The 18575-nt window shown below is 41.4% G+C and overlaps 1 protein-coding gene across 1 annotated transcript in view; it reads left to right on the top strand.

Annotated features, from left to right (window-relative positions):
* The window catches only part of PCNX4 (pecanex 4), a 269881-nt gene that overhangs the window by 31457 nt on the left and 219849 nt on the right, over positions 1-18575 (top strand). The window contains exon 7 of the mRNA XM_053697302.1: positions 5853-5975. Coding sequence (XP_053553277.1) covers positions 5853-5975 — 123 coding nt within the window. The remainder of the gene's footprint in view (positions 1-5852; positions 5976-18575) is intronic.

The following is an 18575-nucleotide window of genomic DNA, read 5'->3' as shown; positions in this document are numbered from 1 at the left end:
CTCTCATGCACTCCTCTGCTTTCACAAACTCTTTCACACACTCTCACTCACTCTCTCTTTCACTCTCTCTTTTCTCTTGTTAAGTGTATCCAGTCCACGGATCATCCATTACTTATGGGATATATTCTCCTTCCCAACAGGAAGCTGCAAGAGTCCACCCACAGCAAAGCTGCTATATAGCTCCTCCCCTAACTGCCATTACCAGTCATTCTCTTGCAAGTCTCAACATAGATAGGAGGTCGTGAGAGTCTGTGGTTTTTTATACTTAGTTTATTTCTTCAATCAAAAGTTTGTTATTTTTAAATGGCACCGGAGTGTGCTGTTTATCTCAGGCAGTATTTGGAAGAAGAATCTGCCTGCGTTTTTTCTATGATCTTAGCAGACGTAACTAAGATCCAGTTGCTGTTCTCACACATTCTGAGGAGTAAGGTACTTCAGAGGGGGAATGGCGTGCAGGTTTTCCTGCAAATAAGGTATGTGCAGTAAAATATTTTTCTAAGGAATGGAATTGACTAAGAAAATACTGCTGATACCGAAGTAATGTAAGTACAGCCTTTAAATGCAGTGAAAGCGACTGGTACCAGGCTGATTGATAGAGATATATGCTAAGGTATGTGCAGTAATATATTTTTCTAAGGAATGGAATTGACTAAGAAAATACTGCTGATACCGAAGTAATGTAAGTAAAGCCTTAAATGCAGTGATAGCGACTGGATCAGGCTTATTAATAGACATACATACTCTTATAAGAATGTGTTTTAAAACGTTTGCTGGCATGTTTAATCGTTTTTTAACATATGTTTGGTGATAAAACTTATTGGGGCCTAATTTTTCCACATGGCTGGCTTAAATTTTGCATAGAAACAGTTATAGGGAAGGTAATCCACAGCTCAGCTGTGGCAGTTTTGTTGTGTCTGTTTAAAAAAATGTCGTTTTTTTTTTTTTTTTATCTGTTTTTTGCATTAAGGGGTTAATCATCCATTTGCAAGTGGGTGCAATGCTCTGTTAACTTATTACATGTACTGTAAAAATTTCGTTTGATTTACTGCCTTTTTTCACTGTTTTTCAAATTTTGACAAAATTTGTTTCTCTTAAAGGCACAGTAACGTTTGTTATATTTGCTTGTTAACTTGATTTAAAGTGTTTTCCAAGCTTACTAGTCTCTTTATTAGTTCTAACATGTCTAACATAGAGGAGGCTCTGTGTTTATTATGTTTAAAGCCATGGTGGAACCCCATTTTAGAATGTGTACCAGATGTACTGATTTCATGTTAAACAATAAAGATCATTTTTTGTATTTAAAAACATTATCACCAGAGGATTCTGTCGAGGGGGAAGTTATGCCGACTAACTCTCCCCACGTGTCAGACCCTTTGACTCCCGCTTTAGGGACTCACGCTCAAATGGCGCCAAGTACATCAAGGGCACCCATAGCGTTTATTTTACCAGAGGATTCTGTCGAGGGGGAAGTTATGCCGACTAACTCTCCCCACGTGTCAGACCCTTTGACTCCCGCTCCAGGGACTCACGCTCAAATGGCGCCAAGTATATCAATGGCGCCCATAGCGTTTATTTTACAAGACATGGCAAAGGTTGTGTATAATACACTGGCAGCAGTATTAGTCAGACTACCTGAAATTAAAGGAAAGCAAAACAGCTCTGGGGGTAGATACAGAGCATACAGACTCTTTAAGAACCATGTCTGATACTACCTCACAATATGCTTAGTCTGTGGGTGATATTTGTGACTCAGGGAAGATGATTTAACCTGATTCTGATATTTCTACATTTAAAATTTATGCTTGAGAACCTCCACTTGTTGCTCAGGGAGGCTTTAGCTGCTCTGAATGAATGTGTACAATCGCAGTGCCAGAGAAATTGTGTAGACTGGATAAATAATATGCAGTGCCGGTGTGTACTTATGTTTTTCCAATACCTAAAGAGGTTTACTAAAATTTTTCATAAGGAATGGGATAGACCAGGTGTGCCGTTCTCTTCCCCTCCTATTTTTTAGAAGAATGTTTTCTAATAGTTGCCACCACACGGGACTTATGGCAGACAGTTCCTAAGGTGGAGAGAAGAGTTTCTACTCTAGCTAAGCGTACCACTACCTCTGGCGAGGACTGTTGTGCTTTTTTAGATCCAATGGATAAAAAATGTTTATTCAACAAGGTTTTATCCTGCAGCCCCTTGCACGCATTGCTCCTGTCACTGCTGCTGCGGCGTTCTGGTTTGAGTCTCTTGATGAGGCTTTACAGGCTCCATTGGATGAATATATTTGACAAGCTTAGAGCACTTAAGCTAGCCAATTCCTTTGTTTTCTGATGCCTTTGTTCCTTTGACTAGACTAACGGCTAAGAATTCTGTTTTTTACTATACTGGCGCGCAGAGCTCTATGGCTTATATCATGGTCAGCTGTCGTGACTTTAATAAATAAGCTACTTAACTTCCCTTCAAGGGGCAGACCCTATTCAGGCCTAGTTTGAAGGAGATTATTACTTATATCACTGGAGGAAAAGATCATGCCCTTCCTCAGGACAGGTCCAAATCAAGGGACAAAAAAGGCCTAATTTTCGTGCCTTTCGAAAATTCAAGGCAGGTGTGGCATCAACTTCCTCTAAGGCAAAATAAGAGGGAACTTTTGCTCAATCCAAGGCAGTCTGGAGACAACCGGACCTGGAACAAAGATAAGCAGGTCAAGGAGCCTGCTGCTGCCTCTAAAACAGCATGAGGAACGGACCCCTATCTGGTAACGGATCCTATAGGGGGCAGACTTCATTCTTCGCCCAGGCGTGGGCAAGAGATGCCCAGGATCCCTGGGCATTGGAAATTATACCCCAGAGATATCTTCTGGATTTCAAAGCTTTCCCCCCCAAAAAAGGGGAGTTTTTGCCTTTCACATTTATCTGCAAACCAGATAAAGAAAGAGACATTCTTGCATTGTGTACGTGACCCATTCAGTTCCAATAGAGGAACAGGGACACAGTTTTCCTCAAATCGGTTTGTGGTTCCCAAGGAAAGGAAACCTTCAGACCTATTTTGGATCTAAAAGATCTTAAACAAATTCTTTAGAATTCTATCATTTAAGATGGAAACTATTCGTACCATCTTAACTATGATCCAGGAGAGTCAATAGAGGACTACAATGGATTTGAAGGATGCTTATCCTCACATTACGATGCATAAAGATCACCATCGGTTTTTCAGGTTTGCCTTTCTAGACAGGCATTACCAGTTTGTAGCTCTTTCCTTTGGGTTAACTACAGCCCCTAGAATCTTTATGGAGGTTCTGGGGTCACTTTGGCCAAGTCTCATACGGACATAGTACTGGCATTTCTGAGATCGCATGGGTGGAAAGTGAACAAGGAAAGAGTTCTCTATCCCCAATATCAAGGGTTTCCCTCCTAGGGATTCTGATAGATTTTGTAGAAATTAAAATTTACCTGACGGAGTCCAGGTTGTCAAAGTTTCTAAATTTCTGCCGTGTTCTTCATTCCATCCGCGCCCTTTGGTGGCTCAGTACATGAATGTAATCGGCTTAATGGTAGCGGCAAGGGACATAGTACCGTTTGCACGCCTACATTTCAGACCACTGCAACTATGCATGCTCAGCCAGAGGAACGGGGATTACACAGATTTGTTCTCCTGTTAAATCCGGACCAAGAAACCAGAGATTCTCTTCTCTGGTGACTATCTCGGGTCCATCTGTCCAAGGGTATGACCTTCCGCAGGTCAGATGGGACAATTGTTACAACAGATGCCAGCCTTTTAGGTTGGGATACAGTCTGGAACTCCCTGAAGGCTCAGGGATAGTGGACTCAGGAGGAGACCCTCCTTCTAATGAATATTCTGGAACTGGGAGCGATATTCCATGCTTTTCAGACTTGGCCTCAGTTAGCAACTCTGAGGTACATCATATTTCAGTCGGACAATATCACGACTGTGGCTTACATCAACCATCAAGGGGGAACAGAAGTTCCCTAGCAATGTTAGAAGTCTTAAAATAATTCACTGGACAGAGACTCACTCTTGTCTAAAAGCTATCCCTATCCCAGGTGTTGAGAACTGGGAGGCAGATTTTCTAAGTCGTCAGACTTTTCATCCGGGGGAGTGGGAATTCCCTCCGGAGGGGTTTGCACAAGATCAAGCAGGAGAGTGCTTTGGTGCTTTTGACAGCGCCTGCGTGGCCACGCAGGACCTGGTATGCAGATCTGGTGGACATGTCATCCTTTCCACCACGGTCTCTGCTTCTGAGACAGGACCCTCTACCTCAGGGTCTTTTCAACCATCTAAATATAACTAATCTGAGATGGACTGCCTGGAGACAGAACGCTTGATGTTATCAAAGCATGGCTTCTCCGAGTCAGTAATTGATACCTTAATACAGGCATAAAAGCCTGTCTCTAGGAAAATTTAACATAAGATATGGTGTAAATATCTTATTGTTATGAATCCAAGGGTTACTCATGGAGTAAAGTCTGGATTCCCAGGATATTATCTTTTCTCCAAGATGATTTTGAGAAAAGGGTTGTCAGCTAGTTCTTTAAAAGGACAGATTTCTACTCTGTCTATTCTTTTGCACAAGCGTCTGGCAGGTATTCTAGACGTTCAGGCATTTGGTCAGGCTTTGGTTAGAACCAAGCCTGTGGTTAAAAATGTTGCTCCGCCATGGAGCTTAAAGCTGGTTCTTAAGGTTCTTCAAGGAGTTCCATTTGAACCTTTTCATTCCATAGATATCAAACTTCTATCTTGGAAAGTTCCTTTTTGGTAGCTATTTCCTCGGCTCATAGAGTCTCCGAGTTATCTGCGTTGCAATGTGATTCTCCTTATCTGGTTCTCCGTACGGATAAGGTAGTCCTGTGTACCAACCTGGGTTTTTACCTAAGGTGGTATCTAACAAGAATATCACTCAAGAGATTGTTGTTCCATTCTTGTATCCTAATCCTTCTTCAAAGAAGGAACGTCTATTACACAATTTGGACGTGGTTCGTGTTTTAAAGTTTTACTTACAAGCTACTACAGATTTTCATCAAACATTCACCTTGTTTGTTGTCTATTCTGGACAGAGGAGAGGTCAAAGGACTTCAGCAACCTCTCTGTCTTTTTGGTTAAAAAGCATAATTCATTTAGCTTATGAGACTGCTGGACAGCAGCCTCCTGAAGGGATTACAGCTCATTCTACTAGAGCTGTGGTTTTCACTTAGGCCTTTTTTAAATGTGGCTTCTGTTGAACAGATTACAAGACGGAGTCTTGGTCTGCGTTTCATACTTTTTCAAATTTAACAAATTTGATACCTTGCTTCTTCGGAGGCTATTTTTGGGAGAAAGGGTTTTTTACAGGCAGTGGTAACTTCCGTTTAAGTACCTGCCTTGTCCCTCCCATAATCCGTGTACTTTAGCTTTGGTATTGGTATCCCATAAGTAATGGATGATCCGTGGACTGGATACACTTAACAAGAGAAAACATAATTTATGCTTACCTGATAAATTTATTTCTCTTGTAGTGTATCCAGTCCACGGCCCGCCCTGTCACTTTAAGGCAGGTAATTTTTCCATTACCACTGCACCCTATGGTTTTCCTTTCTCTGCATGTTTTCGGTCGAATGACTGGTAATGGCAGTTAGGGGAGGAGCTATATAGCAGCTTTGCTGTGGGTGGACTCTTGCAGCTTCCTGTTGGGAAGGAGAATATATCCCATAAGTAATGGATGATCCGTGGACTGGATACACTACAAGAGAAATAAATTTATCAGGTAAGCATAAATTATGTTTTTCTTGGAACTAGCTGCCTACGCTCTCTCTTTTTTTTTTTTTTTTTTATTGCATTCTTAAATGTTTTGTTTTCCCTCTTAGATTTGGCAGAACACTGAGAACGCCCTATTGGAGATGGTGATTGTGTCTATAATACAGCTACTTATATTTAACACAAGTTTGTGGTGGAACGTGAATCTGGATACAGGACTTCGTCTTCTTTTGGTAATATTAATAAATTGAATGAAGAAAGTGTTAAAGGGATATTAATCACCAAATAAGTGCTAGACAGTATGATGTATTCAAAGCAAAGATTAGCCTGGGAATAATATGCAGATGTTTTTTGTTTTAAGTTATATTAGTTGTTTAAATATTGAAAAAAAGGAAGTGTAAGGTTTTAGTGCTCATAAAGAAAAGAGTGCCTAGGTTTCCTTCTCTGCTGAGGCTAAAAATGGGTCATGTGCAAAGATTGGCTGTGTACCATATAATAGTGTTAAATCTAGAGGGCTCCATTTAAGAAGCTGCAATATTAGTTTGGGAGCACCTTTGATGTAAGCCTGCAGCTGAGAGCTAAGAAGCAGCGGTCATTAAACCCATTATGCCAACTGTAAAGGGGCATTCCTCAGTTCCCCTGGACTTCTCCGACTGGGGAGATTGACAGCCACTGACTGCTTGCATGCGATTGGCTGCGCACAAGTATGGGGGTTCGGCGTTGCACACGAGGTGAAGTGTGCAATCTACACTAAAGTTCAGTTTTACTAAACACTTAGGAAAAAATTGGATCCAAGCAGACAGTTAATTTCTTTAACTCCTTCCCGCTGTTAGGATGTTCCATGCCGTCCTAACTGCGCTGGGCTTTAGCGATGTGCGTTATGATCCTCGTTTGTATATCTTACCCAGAATTCTTTGCTGCATTATAAACAATGTATCTATAGGTTTTCTGTTGGAAAAACAAGTCTTCTGACTTATCCAGATTTGTTAATGGGCTACACAGTGCGTTATTTTCTCTATATATATCGGTGGCATTATAAAGTATCCGGGTGAGGACAGTGTAATATTTCCTAATATTATATGATTTTCTGCTATCTAAAGCACAGATTTATTTCACAATTTTACATAAATATATTTTAATATATTTTTAATATTGGCTAATTTTAGCTTAATATTGGCTAAAATATTAGCCGGTTGGTCAGCAAAATTAGCCGGGTGGTACGCCCACTAAAAAGATCCTGGGGAGAACACTGTGTGTGTGTATTCAATGTATTCAGATAGAGCATGTCATTTTAAACAACTTTTTAATTTACTTCTATTATGAGTTTTCTTCGTTCTCTTGGTATCTTTTGTTGAAAAGCAGGGGGTGTAAGCTGAAGAGCCCATTTATGGCGCACTATATGGCAGCAGTTTTGCAAGACTGTTGCCTATTTGCAGGAGCACTAGATGGCAGCAGTATTGCAAGACTGTTGTCTATTTGCAGGAGCACTAGATGGCAGCAGTATTGCAAGACTGTTGCCTATTTGCAGGAGCACTAGATGGCAGCAGTATTGCAAGACTGTTGTCTATTTGCAGGAGCACTAGATGGCAGCAGTATTGCAAGACTGTTGTCTATTTGCAGGAGCACTAGATGGCAGCAGTATTGCAAGACTGTTGTCTATTTGCAGGAGCACTAGATGGCAGCAGTATTGCAAGACTGTTGTCTATTTGCAGGAGCACTAGATGGCAGCAGTATTGCAAGACTGTTGTCTATTTGCAGGAGCACTAGATGGCAGCAGTATTGCAAAACTGTTGTCTATTTGCAGGAGCACTAGATGGCAGCAGTATTGCAAGAATATTATCCATATGCAGGAGCACTAGATGGCAGCAGTATTGCAAGACTGTTGTCTATTTGCAGGAGCACTAGATGGCAGCAGTATTGCAAGACTGTTGTCTATTTGAAGGAGCACTAGATGGCAGCAGTATTGCAAGACTGTTGTCTATTTGCAGGAGCACTAGATGGCAGCAGTATTGCAAGACTCTTGTCTATTTGCAGGAGCACTAGATGGCAGCAGTATTGCAAGACTGTTGTCTATTTGCAGGAGCACTAGATGGCAGCAGTATTGCAAGACTGTTGCCTATTTGCAGGAGCACTAGATGGCAGCAGTATTGCAAGACTGTTGCCTATTTGCAGGAGCACTAGATGGCAGCAGTATTGCAAGACTGTTGCCTATTTGCAGGAGCACTAGATGGCAGCAGTATTGCAAGACTGTTGTCTATTTGCAGGAGCACTAGATGGCAGCAGTATTGCAAGACTGTTGCCTATTTGCAGGAGCACTCGATGGCAGCAGTATTGCAAGACTGTTGCCTATTTGCAGGAGCACTAGATGGCAGCAGTATTGCAAGACTGTTGCCTATTTGCAGGAGCACTAGATGGCAGCAGTATTGCAAGACTGTTGTCTATTTGCAGGAGCACTAGATGGCAGCAGTATTGCAAGACTGTTGTCTATTTGCAGGAGCACTAGATGGCAGCAGTATTGCAAGACTGTTGTCTATTTGCAGGAGCACTAGATGGCAGCAGTATTGCAAGACTCTTGTCTATTTGCAGGCGCACTAGATGGCAGCAGTATTGCAAGACTCTTGTCTATTTGCAGGAGCACTAGATGGCAGCAGTATTGCAAGACTGTTATCTATTTGCAGGAGCACTAGATGGCAGCAGTATTGCAAGACTGTTGTCTATTTGCAGGAGCACTAGATGGCAGCAGTATTGCAAGACTGTTGTCTATTTGCAGGAGCACTAGATGGCAGCAGTATTGCAAGACTGTTATCTATTTGCAGGAGCACTAGATGGCAGCAGTATTGCAAGACTGTTGCCTATTTGCAGGAGCACTAGATGGCAGCAGTATTGCAAGACTGTTGCCTATTTGCAGGAGCACTAGATGGCAGCAGTATTGCAAGACTGTTGCCTATTTGCAGGAGCACTAGATGGCAGCAGTATTGCAAGACTGTTGTCTATTTGCAGGAGCACTAGATGGCAGCAGTATTGCAAGACTGTTATCTATTTGCAGGAGCACTAGATGGCAGCAGTATTGCAAGACTGTTGTCTATTTGCAGGAGCACTAGATGGCAGCAGTATTGCAAGACTGTTGTCTATTTGCAGGAGCACTAGATGGCAGCAGTATTGCAAGACTGTTGCCTATTTGCAGGAGCACTAGATGGCAGCAGTATTGCAAGACTGTTGCCTATTTGCAGGAGCACTAGATGGCAGCAGTATTGCAAGACTGTTGCCTATTTGCAGGAGCACTAGATGGCAGCAGTATTGCAAGACTGTTGCCTATTTGCAGGAGCACTAGATGGCAGCAGTATTGCAAGACTGTTGCCTATTTGCAGGAGCACTAGATGGCAGCAGTATTGCAAGACTGTTGTCTATTTGCAGGAGCACTAGATGGCAGCAGTATTGCAAGACTGTTGTCTATTTGCAGGAGCACTAGATGGCAGCAGTATTGCAAGACTGTTGTCTATTTGCAGGAGCACTAGATGGCAGCAGTATTGCAAGACTGTTGTCTATTTGCAGGAGCACTAGATGGCAGCAGTATTGCAAGACTGTTATCTATTTGCAGGAGCACTAGATGGCAGCAGTATTGCAAGACTGTTGTCTATTTGCAGGAGCACTAGATGGCAGCAGTATTGCAAGACTCTTGTCTATTTGCAGGAGCACTAGATGGCAGCAGTATTGCAAGACTGTTGTCTATTTGCAGGAGCACTAGATGGCAGCAGTATTGCAAGACTCTTGTCTATTTGCAGGAGCACTAGATGGCAGCAGTATTGCAAGACTGTTGCCTATTTGCAGGAGCAGTAGATGGCAGCAGTATTGCAAGACTCTTGTCTATTTGCAGGAGCACTAGATGGCAGCAGTATTGCAAGACTCTTGTCTATTTGCAGGAGCACTAGATGGCAGCAGTATTGCAAGACTGTTGTCTATTTGCAGGAGCACTAGATGGCAGCAGTATTGCAAGACTGTTGTCTATTTGCAGGAGCACTAGATGGCAGCAGTATTGCAAGACTGTTGTCTATTTGCAGGAGCACTAGATGGCAGCAGTATTGCAAGACTGTTGTCTATTTGCAGGAGCACTAGATGGCAGCAGTATTGCAAGACTGTTGCCTATTTGCAGGAGCACTAGATGGCAGCAGTATTGCAAGACTGTTGCCTATTTGCAGGAGCACTAGATGGCAGCAGTATTGCAAGACTGTTGTCTATTTGCAGGAGCACTAGATGGCAGCAGTATTGCAAGACTGTTGTCTATTTGCAGGAGCACTAGATGGCAGCAGTATTGCAAGACTGTTGCCTATTTGCAGGAGCACTAGATGGCAGCAGTATTGCAAGACTGTTGCCTATTTGCAGGAGCACTAGATGGCAGCAGTATTGCAAGACTGTTGCCTATTTGCAGGAGCACTAGATGGCAGCAGTATTGCAAGACTGTTGTCTATTTGCAGGAGCACTAGATGGCAGCAGTATTGCAAGACTGTTGTCTATTTGCAGGAGCACTAGATGGCAGCAGTATTGCAAGACTGTTGCCTATTTGCAGGAGCACTAGATGGCAGCAGTATTGCAAGACTGTTGCCTATTTGCAGGAGCACTAGATGGCAGCAGTATTGCAAGACTGTTGTCTATTTGCAGGAGCACTAGATGGCAGCAGTATTGCAAGACTGTTGTCTATTTGCAGGAGCACTAGATGGCAGCAGTATTGCAAGACTGTTGCCTATTTGCAGGAGCACTAGATGGCAGCAGTATTGCAAGACTGTTGTCTATTTGCAGGAGCACTAGATGGCAGCAGTATTGCAAGACTGTTGTCTATTTGCAGGAGCACTAGATGGCAGCAGTATTGCAAGACTCTTGTCTATTTGCAGGAGCACTAGATGGCAGCAGTATTGCAAGACTGTTGTCTATTTGCAGGAGCACTAGATGGCAGCAGTATTGCAAGACTGTTGCCTATTTGCAGGAGCACTAGATGGCAGCAGTATTGCAAGACTGTTGCCTATTTGCAGGAGCACTAGATGGCAGCAGTATTGCAAGACTGTTGTCTATTTGCAGGAGCACTAGATGGCAGCAGTATTGCAAGACTGTTGTCTATTTGCAGGAGCACTAGATGGCAGCAGTATTGCAAGACTGTTGCCTATTTGCAGGAGCACTAGATGGCAGCAGTATTGCAAGACTGTTGCCTATTTGCAGGAGCACTAGATGGCAGCAGTATTGCAAGACTGTTGTCTATTTGCAGGAGCACTAGATGGCAGCAGTATTGCAAGACTGTTGTCTATTTGCAGGAGCACTAGATGGCAGCAGTATTGCAAGACTGTTGCCTATTTGCAGGAGCACTAGATGGCAGCAGTATTGCAAGACTGTTGCCTATTTGCAGGAGCACTAGATGGCAGCAGTATTGCAAGACTGTTGTCTATTTGCAGGAGCACTAGATGGCAGCAGTATTGCAAGACTGTTGTCTATTTGCAGGAGCACTAGATGGCAGCAGTATTGCAAGACTGTTGCCTATTTGCAGGAGCACTAGATGGCAGCAGTATTGCAAGACTGTTGTCTATTTGCAGGAGCACTAGATGGCAGCAGTATTGCAAGACTGTTGTCTATTTGCAGGAGCACTAGATGGCAGCAGTATTGCAAGACTCTTGTCTATTTGCAGGAGCACTAGATGGCAGCAGTATTGCAAGACTGTTGTCTATTTGCAGGAGCACTAGATGGCAGCAGTATTGCAAGACTGTTGCCTATTTGCAGGAGCACTAGATGGCAGCAGTATTGCAAGACTGTTGCCTATTTGCAGGAGCACTAGATGGCAGCAGTATTGCAAGACTGTTGTCTATTTGCAGGAGCACTAGATGGCAGCAGTATTGCAAGACTGTTGTCTATTTGCAGGAGCACTAGATGGCAGCAGTATTGCAAGACTGTTGCCTATTTGCAGGAGCACTAGATGGCAGCAGTATTGCAAGACTGTTGCCTATTTGCAGGAGCACTAGATGGCAGCAGTATTGCAAGACTGTTGCCTATTTGCAGGAGCACTAGATGGCAGCAGTATTGCAAGACTGTTGCCTATTTGCAGGAGCACTAGATGGCAGCAGTATTGCAAGACTGTTGTCTATTTGCAGGAGCACTAGATGGCAGCAGTATTGCAAGACTGTTGCCTATTTGCAGGAGCACTAGATGGCAGCAGTATTGCAAGACTGTTGCCTATTTGCAGGAGCACTAGATGGCAGCAGTATTGCAAGACTGTTGTCTATTTGCAGGAGCACTAGATGGCAGCAGTATTGCAAGACTGTTGTCTATTTGCAGGAGCACTAGATGGCAGCAGTATTGCAAGACTGTTGCCTATTTGCAGGAGCACTAGATGGCAGCAGTATTGCAAGACTGTTGTCTATTTGCAGGAGCACTAGATGGCAGCAGTATTGCAAGACTGTTGTCTATTTGCAGGAGCACTAGATGGCAGCAGTATTGCAAGACTGTTATCTATTTGCAGGAGCACTAGATGGCAGCAGTATTGCAAGACTGTTGTCTATTTGCAGGAGCACTAGATGGCAGCAGTATTGCAAGACTGTTGTCTATTTGCAGGAGCACTAGATGGCAGCAGTATTGCAAGACTGTTGTCTATTTGCAGGAGCACTAGATGGCAGCAGTATTGCAAGACTGTTGTCTATTTGCAGGAGCACTAGATGGCAGCACTATATTTTCCTGCCATGTAGTGCTTCAGACTTCTACCTAGATATCTCTTCAACACAGAATATCATGGGAACGAAGCAAATTTTTATAATAGTAATAATAATTTTAAAAATGTTATGTTCTGCCTGAATCACAATAGAACATTTTTGGGTTTTGTATCCCTTCAAAAGGACAGTGAACTCAAAAAATGCTTACATTCTGGCAAATACAAAGTTTTATTTATTTATATTAAAACTCAATATACATCTATTAAAACTTTTTTTTTTTCTTGATCTATAAATAAAATCAAACTGAATATTTTATTATTTCAAAGCCCTCCGTGATTCTCATTATTCACGGCATATCCCAGAGGGCTACCTGAGTGCCAGCATAGAGTACGGGAGCGCACACACGCGCATAACAATAACATTGACGTCACTGTCACGTTGGCCCTCCCGTCTTAGTTCAATGAAGATCATGTGACTTTAGTATAGAGTGTTCCCTGTACTGTAGGAGCTATCAGTGTGGATTTGTGCAAGTGTGTTGTGTTTAAAAATGCAGTCACTATGCTTAAAAAGCATTTAATTATGTAGAGAACTACGTTCACGGGCAAACTCACTACTCGCGTGTTAGTGACTGAGTGTGAAGTGATGATTGTGGGTGTAGTAGGCTGTAGGAAGGAGCCGTTGCTGAGCTTCCTCTCTGGATCCCACAAACTCGCTTTCTCAGTCATTTAGCTACCAATCAGCAAGCGCTACCCAGGTGCTGAGCCAAAAATGGGCCGGCTCCTAAAGTTATATTCCTGCTTTTTCCAATAAAGAAATCAAGAGAACGAAAAAAATTGATAATAGAAGTAAATAAGAAAGTTGTTTTAAAACCACATGCGCTATCTGAATCATGAAAGAAAAAAAAAATTGTGTTTCATATCCCTTTAAGGCGCAGTAACACTAATTGTTTAGGATGTTGTTATGGCATCTGATGTGCATAAATAACTTGGGTTTTTAGCATTGCCTTATAACAATTTATTCATCTGCCTGAATAAAATAAATCATTCATTATAAACGTTTTGCTGTAATGAACAACTGAGTATAAAATATTAATTCTTTATAATATTTCCTTATTTTACAAGGTATATACATGTTTTGTACTATAGGTATCATTGGTAATAGGAAAAATAAAGTCACTGCTAAAGGTCTGAATGTATCTATTCTGTATTTAAAGGGGCAATAAACACTTTCAGATTGTAAAAGAAAATGTTTGTGAATTAACACAACTTTGCAATATACTTTCATTATTTATTTTGACCCCTTTTTATTTAATTTAAAGGACCACTAAAGTAAAAATGAAACTTTCAGCCAGAGCGCCCAATTCTATTTTGTTTAGTGGCCCTTTAACACTAAGAAGGGTGTTTTTTTTTTCCAAGAGCTCGACGTGAGCTTCAGACTGCAAAACAATGTGGTTTTATAGAAGATGAGGACTGTGGCCAGACTTGTCCAGCATCAAGTCCTTATTGGCTCCTCTAAATAAGGCTAGTGATCGGTGGAGTTTAGTTATTTAAAAACAATTGCAGCATGCAAGGTGCTAATTTGTTCATAAAATGTTTAGACTTGGCTGATGTTATTCTATAGCACTGGTTTTCAAACCTGTCCTCAGACCTCCCCAACAGGCCAGGTTTTCAGGATTATCCTGCGTGAGAGCAGGAAAAACAACAAAGTTTACTAATCAGCTGATTATCAAAAAGTTTCCAAATTTACTTCTATTCTCAAATGTGCATTGTTCTGTGTTGAAGAGATACCTAGGTAGGCATCTGGAGATCTGCATGGCAGGCAATAGTGCGGCCCTCGAGTGCTCTTGCAAATGGGTAACATCCCTGCAAAACATCTGCCATATAGTGCTCAAGACATTAGCTGGCTCCTAACCTTAAGTCACTGCTTTTCAACAAAAGATACCTAGAGAACAAAGAACATGTGGTAATAGAAGTAAATTAGAAAGATGTTTAAAAACTACATGCTCTATCTGAATCATGACAGAAACATTTTGGGTTTTATATCCCTTTAAATCCATACGCTGACTTATCACCGGCAAACCTACATCTAGTAGCTAAAGTGCTACTGAAACCTGGTATGGTAGCCCTGAAGTCGTTCTTCCTCTGTGCTGTGGTCTTTATTTCAGCTACAGTATTATCCTATTTTCCTGGTCAGCACAACGGCTGCTGGGTGATATCTGTACTTCATGAGGATATGATGAGAGTTGTCTTCTGATAGGTATAGATTTCTGCCATATCCCTTAAATACATATGGTATTCAATAGTGGTCCTACTACACGGGTGATACATTTAGTTAGCTGTATTATAATGTCCATATGGAAGTGCCCCTTTTACTTTGTCTCTTGCATTTCACAACAAGTAGTTTTGTGTTTCTGTACTAGTTTTGTATTTCTTATCTCCTTTAAAAGGGACCAAACACGTCTGTTGAATACTTGTTAAAGGGAGAGTAAACGTAGATATTGTTACATAATAATTATGTAACATTAAAGTAAAGGGGAAGTAAATCCTAGCATTTCAAAAACGGTATGATTTACCAGCGCTAAAAATAAATAGGTGCCTCATTGTTTATTGTAAAAAAGTGTGCTAATTGTACCCTATCTGTGCCGCTTCCTCCTCGCTAAACTAAGCATTTCTGGTCTCCCTCAGCACACAGAGGTGACGTTTTCACCTACAAGCCAATAGCCGTGCTAGCATACAGAACTGCGTTGATCGGCTTGCACGGCTATTGGCTTAGAGGTGGAAATGTCACCTGTGTGCCGTGGGAGTCCAGAGTAGCTTAGTTTAGTGAGGAGGCAGCGGCACAGAAAGAATACGATTAACACAATTTTTTCATCACTGAAGATCCTATTTATTTTTAGTGCTGGTAAATCCTAGCGTTACTATCACTTTAACTGGTCGACACCTATAAAAAAATAAGGCATCTTAAAGACTTACAACTCCCCTAACTGTACTTACCGTACGTTTCATCTTCTTCTGCTCCTGTGTTTTTTTTTTTTCAAAAGTGAGTCACTGGCGCAGTGTCTAATCACAGCACGCCTGATTGTGCCACTAAACTGAATATAGCTTGTTCCCACGCTAGGTATATAAATGCATATAAGCAGAACTATTTTTACTGTTTCTTTAAGGAACGGATCTAAAATCTTACAGAATTATTCAGTTTGTGATTTAACTGCCCTTCCCCCCCCCCCCCATTACAGTAAAAAAAAAAAATTTAGTTGGAAAAAGGATTTTATAGCTATAAGCAAAAAGACATTTAATGTGGTTATTTTATATTTTTTATCCTGGTTTTTTCCTCCCACCTTTATTCAGACCTTACAAATTTAAAACCTCTAATTAAATATTATGTTTCTGCAGTTTAATATATTTATATTCTATAATCTTCTACACTAAAATCCCTATGAAGTGTATAATTATGTGTAGGAAAAAAAAAAAACCTTATTGAAGTCATTTTTATTTTGCTCTTTTTCCCCCCTTTCATTTAAGTATGAATAGTGTGTTTTTCATTATTTGTAAGAACTGGAATTTTATATTCTATAATTTGGATGCTTAACCCTACATGCTTAAGAGTTTAAACTCTTTAATTTGTAAGCAAAATGTGTATTATTTTGCAGTTCAGAGACACATAGCCTATGACTAGTCTTATATCTTATCTTTTGTGCCACAGCCAATTAGTGACTTCTGTGTTCTCCCCAGGACTTTTATAATGGGAGCACCACCCTGCTGATTTTACTGACCACCCAGCTAAAATTTAGCATCAAAGTTTACATTCACTTTAAAGTACCCATTTTTTAAAACTAAGATTATAAACAGGGGCACTTTAATTCATCAAAATTTACATTTCATTTGTGTTGTGAAAATACTTACCTTTTAATCTTGACAGCCGCTGCATCGCTTCCTCCGCCCGTCGCACAGCATCTTCCTGGGTCTAAAATGAGGAATCCGGCTTCCTCTAATCACGTCGTTCAATCAGACACTGATTCCCCGGGGGGAAGCCGGGATTGGAGAATGACCGATCCATCATTTCTGACATAGGAAGAGGATTGCGACGACTGGGGGAAGCTGGAGCGGCTGTCAAGATTCAAAGGTAAGTATTTTCACAACACGAGTGAAATGTTAATTTTGATGAATTAAAGTGCACCTGTTTTTAATCAAGTTTTAAAAAACTGGGTACTTTATCATCAAAATTTACATTCACTTTAAGTTCGTATTCATATACAATTAGCTAAAGTTAAAATGTTTAAATATTTATTGTGCAGATCATCATAAAAGGACATAAAACCAAAAATGTTTCTTTTGTGATTCAGAGAGAGCAGGCGATTTAAACAACTCTCTCCCCAAGTACTACATTTTGTTTCGTTCTCTTGGTATCTTTTTTTGAAAACCAGAAACCTTAAAGGGACATGAAACCCAAAATATTTATTTCATGATTCAGATGGAGAATACAATTTTAAACAAGTTTGCAATTTCCTTCTATTTGATTTGCTCGATCACTTGTAGTTCATTTATAGAAATATTTCCAGTGTTCTCCACAGATAATTTTCCAGCTGGGTGGCATTGGGAAGTAGTTGGGTGGGAGCAGTGTAATACTCTGTGCTTTTAGATGGAAATGTATTGCATAATTTAATATTCCTTTTTAAAGGGATCTGAAACCCAGACATTTTCTTTTGTGGTTTAGGCAGAGCATAGAATTATTTAAAAAAAAAAAAAAACAACAACAAAAAAAAAACTTCCAATTTGCAAATTTGCTTCATTTCTTCATAAATGGAAAGAGTCCACATCTGCATTCATTACTTTTGGGAAATAAGAACCTGGCCACCAGGAGGAGGCAAAGACACCCCAGCCAAAGGCTTTAAATACTCCTCCCACTTCCCTCATCTCCCAGTCATTCTTTGCCTTTCGTCCCAGGAGGTTGGCAGAGAAGTGTCAGAAGTTTGTTTTGTCTCTTATGGAGGGTAGTACTCTTCGGCATGGGACGGGAGTTTTAAGTAATCCTGTCAGTCTCTCAGTGAGGGCTTAGATGAAGGTTAGAGTGCGGAGATGCAGGAAGAGTCATCCTGACTCATTTTAACAACGCCACAAGCAATCCGCGTTGTCTAACTTTGCTGCCTGCTTTCTTCTCTCAAGTCCATGGCGGAAGCGAGGCTACTATCCGTCACACTTGAAGGGCCGTGTTCCTGTTCCACGGCGTAGATTCCAATAAGATAGTTTCATTTTACTTCTTCATGATTGTACTGTAACTCATTTTGTTTCTGCGAACTCACATGAAAAATCCAGGTTCTCAGTGGGACTCCTTTTAGTATCTTGGAATCAAGGGTTGATATCTCCTGAGGGGGATTATTGAGCAGTTTTTTTTAATCATGTTTATGTGATTTAATCTGCTTATGTGTAGTGTTAACTGGGCTCGTGGCCTTTTGGAACTTAATAGCCTTTCAAAGTGACGCGACCTTACGGTTGGGCACACTTTTTTTTTTGGACTGTACGGTTCACCTTGTGACCGGGCGTGTTTACGTTCTAGTCTCCTATTTCCGCATTCCTGACTGTGTGGCGATGGAGAATTCTAGTCCACTGGTGTCTGGTTCATAGAAGGTGGTAAGTGCCCCAGCCATTTTGGGTGTCAGGTGCCGTTTAAATTGTTTTGTATATAGTCAATTTTTCGGTATCGTTTATCCAGTTATGGAGGATGCTAATGTTGAGATTGTTGCGGGTACATGCGGCTCTTGGGATTGTTTATCCTTAAATAGCTGTCTCCCTGGTGACTGGGTCAGTGAATTTTGCTGTGTCACTCTCTTTTGCTTCTGATACCCTCGGAACCTAGTGTATTCCTTCCCACGTGGTGGGAAAGTTAGAGGGTTAAGCGCCTCTTTTCCGCCGGTTGGGGCAGTTTTGCCTTTAGGAGGCCCTGGGAATGGTCCTTTTTGGACTTTGTTCCTTTAGTGGTTCTCTTCTTCTTTGAGAACTTCTTGGACTTTGTCCGTTCTCCTTGTGGATTGGGTCACCTTCGGGGTACTTGGATTCCCTTCGAGAGTTGTTTGTTCCTTTTTCTGGACATTAGACAGTGAGGTCTTTTTGGGCTCCGGTTATGGGTCCTTCCCTGGTTTTGGGAATGCTCTGC

Source organism: Bombina bombina, chromosome 1, assembly GCF_027579735.1.
Source record: "Bombina bombina isolate aBomBom1 chromosome 1, aBomBom1.pri, whole genome shotgun sequence".
Classification (NCBI taxonomy): Eukaryota; Metazoa; Chordata; class Amphibia; order Anura; family Bombinatoridae; genus Bombina; species Bombina bombina.
Note: the sequence above shows the minus strand (reverse complement) of the source record. Positions and strands in the feature narration are given on the sequence as shown.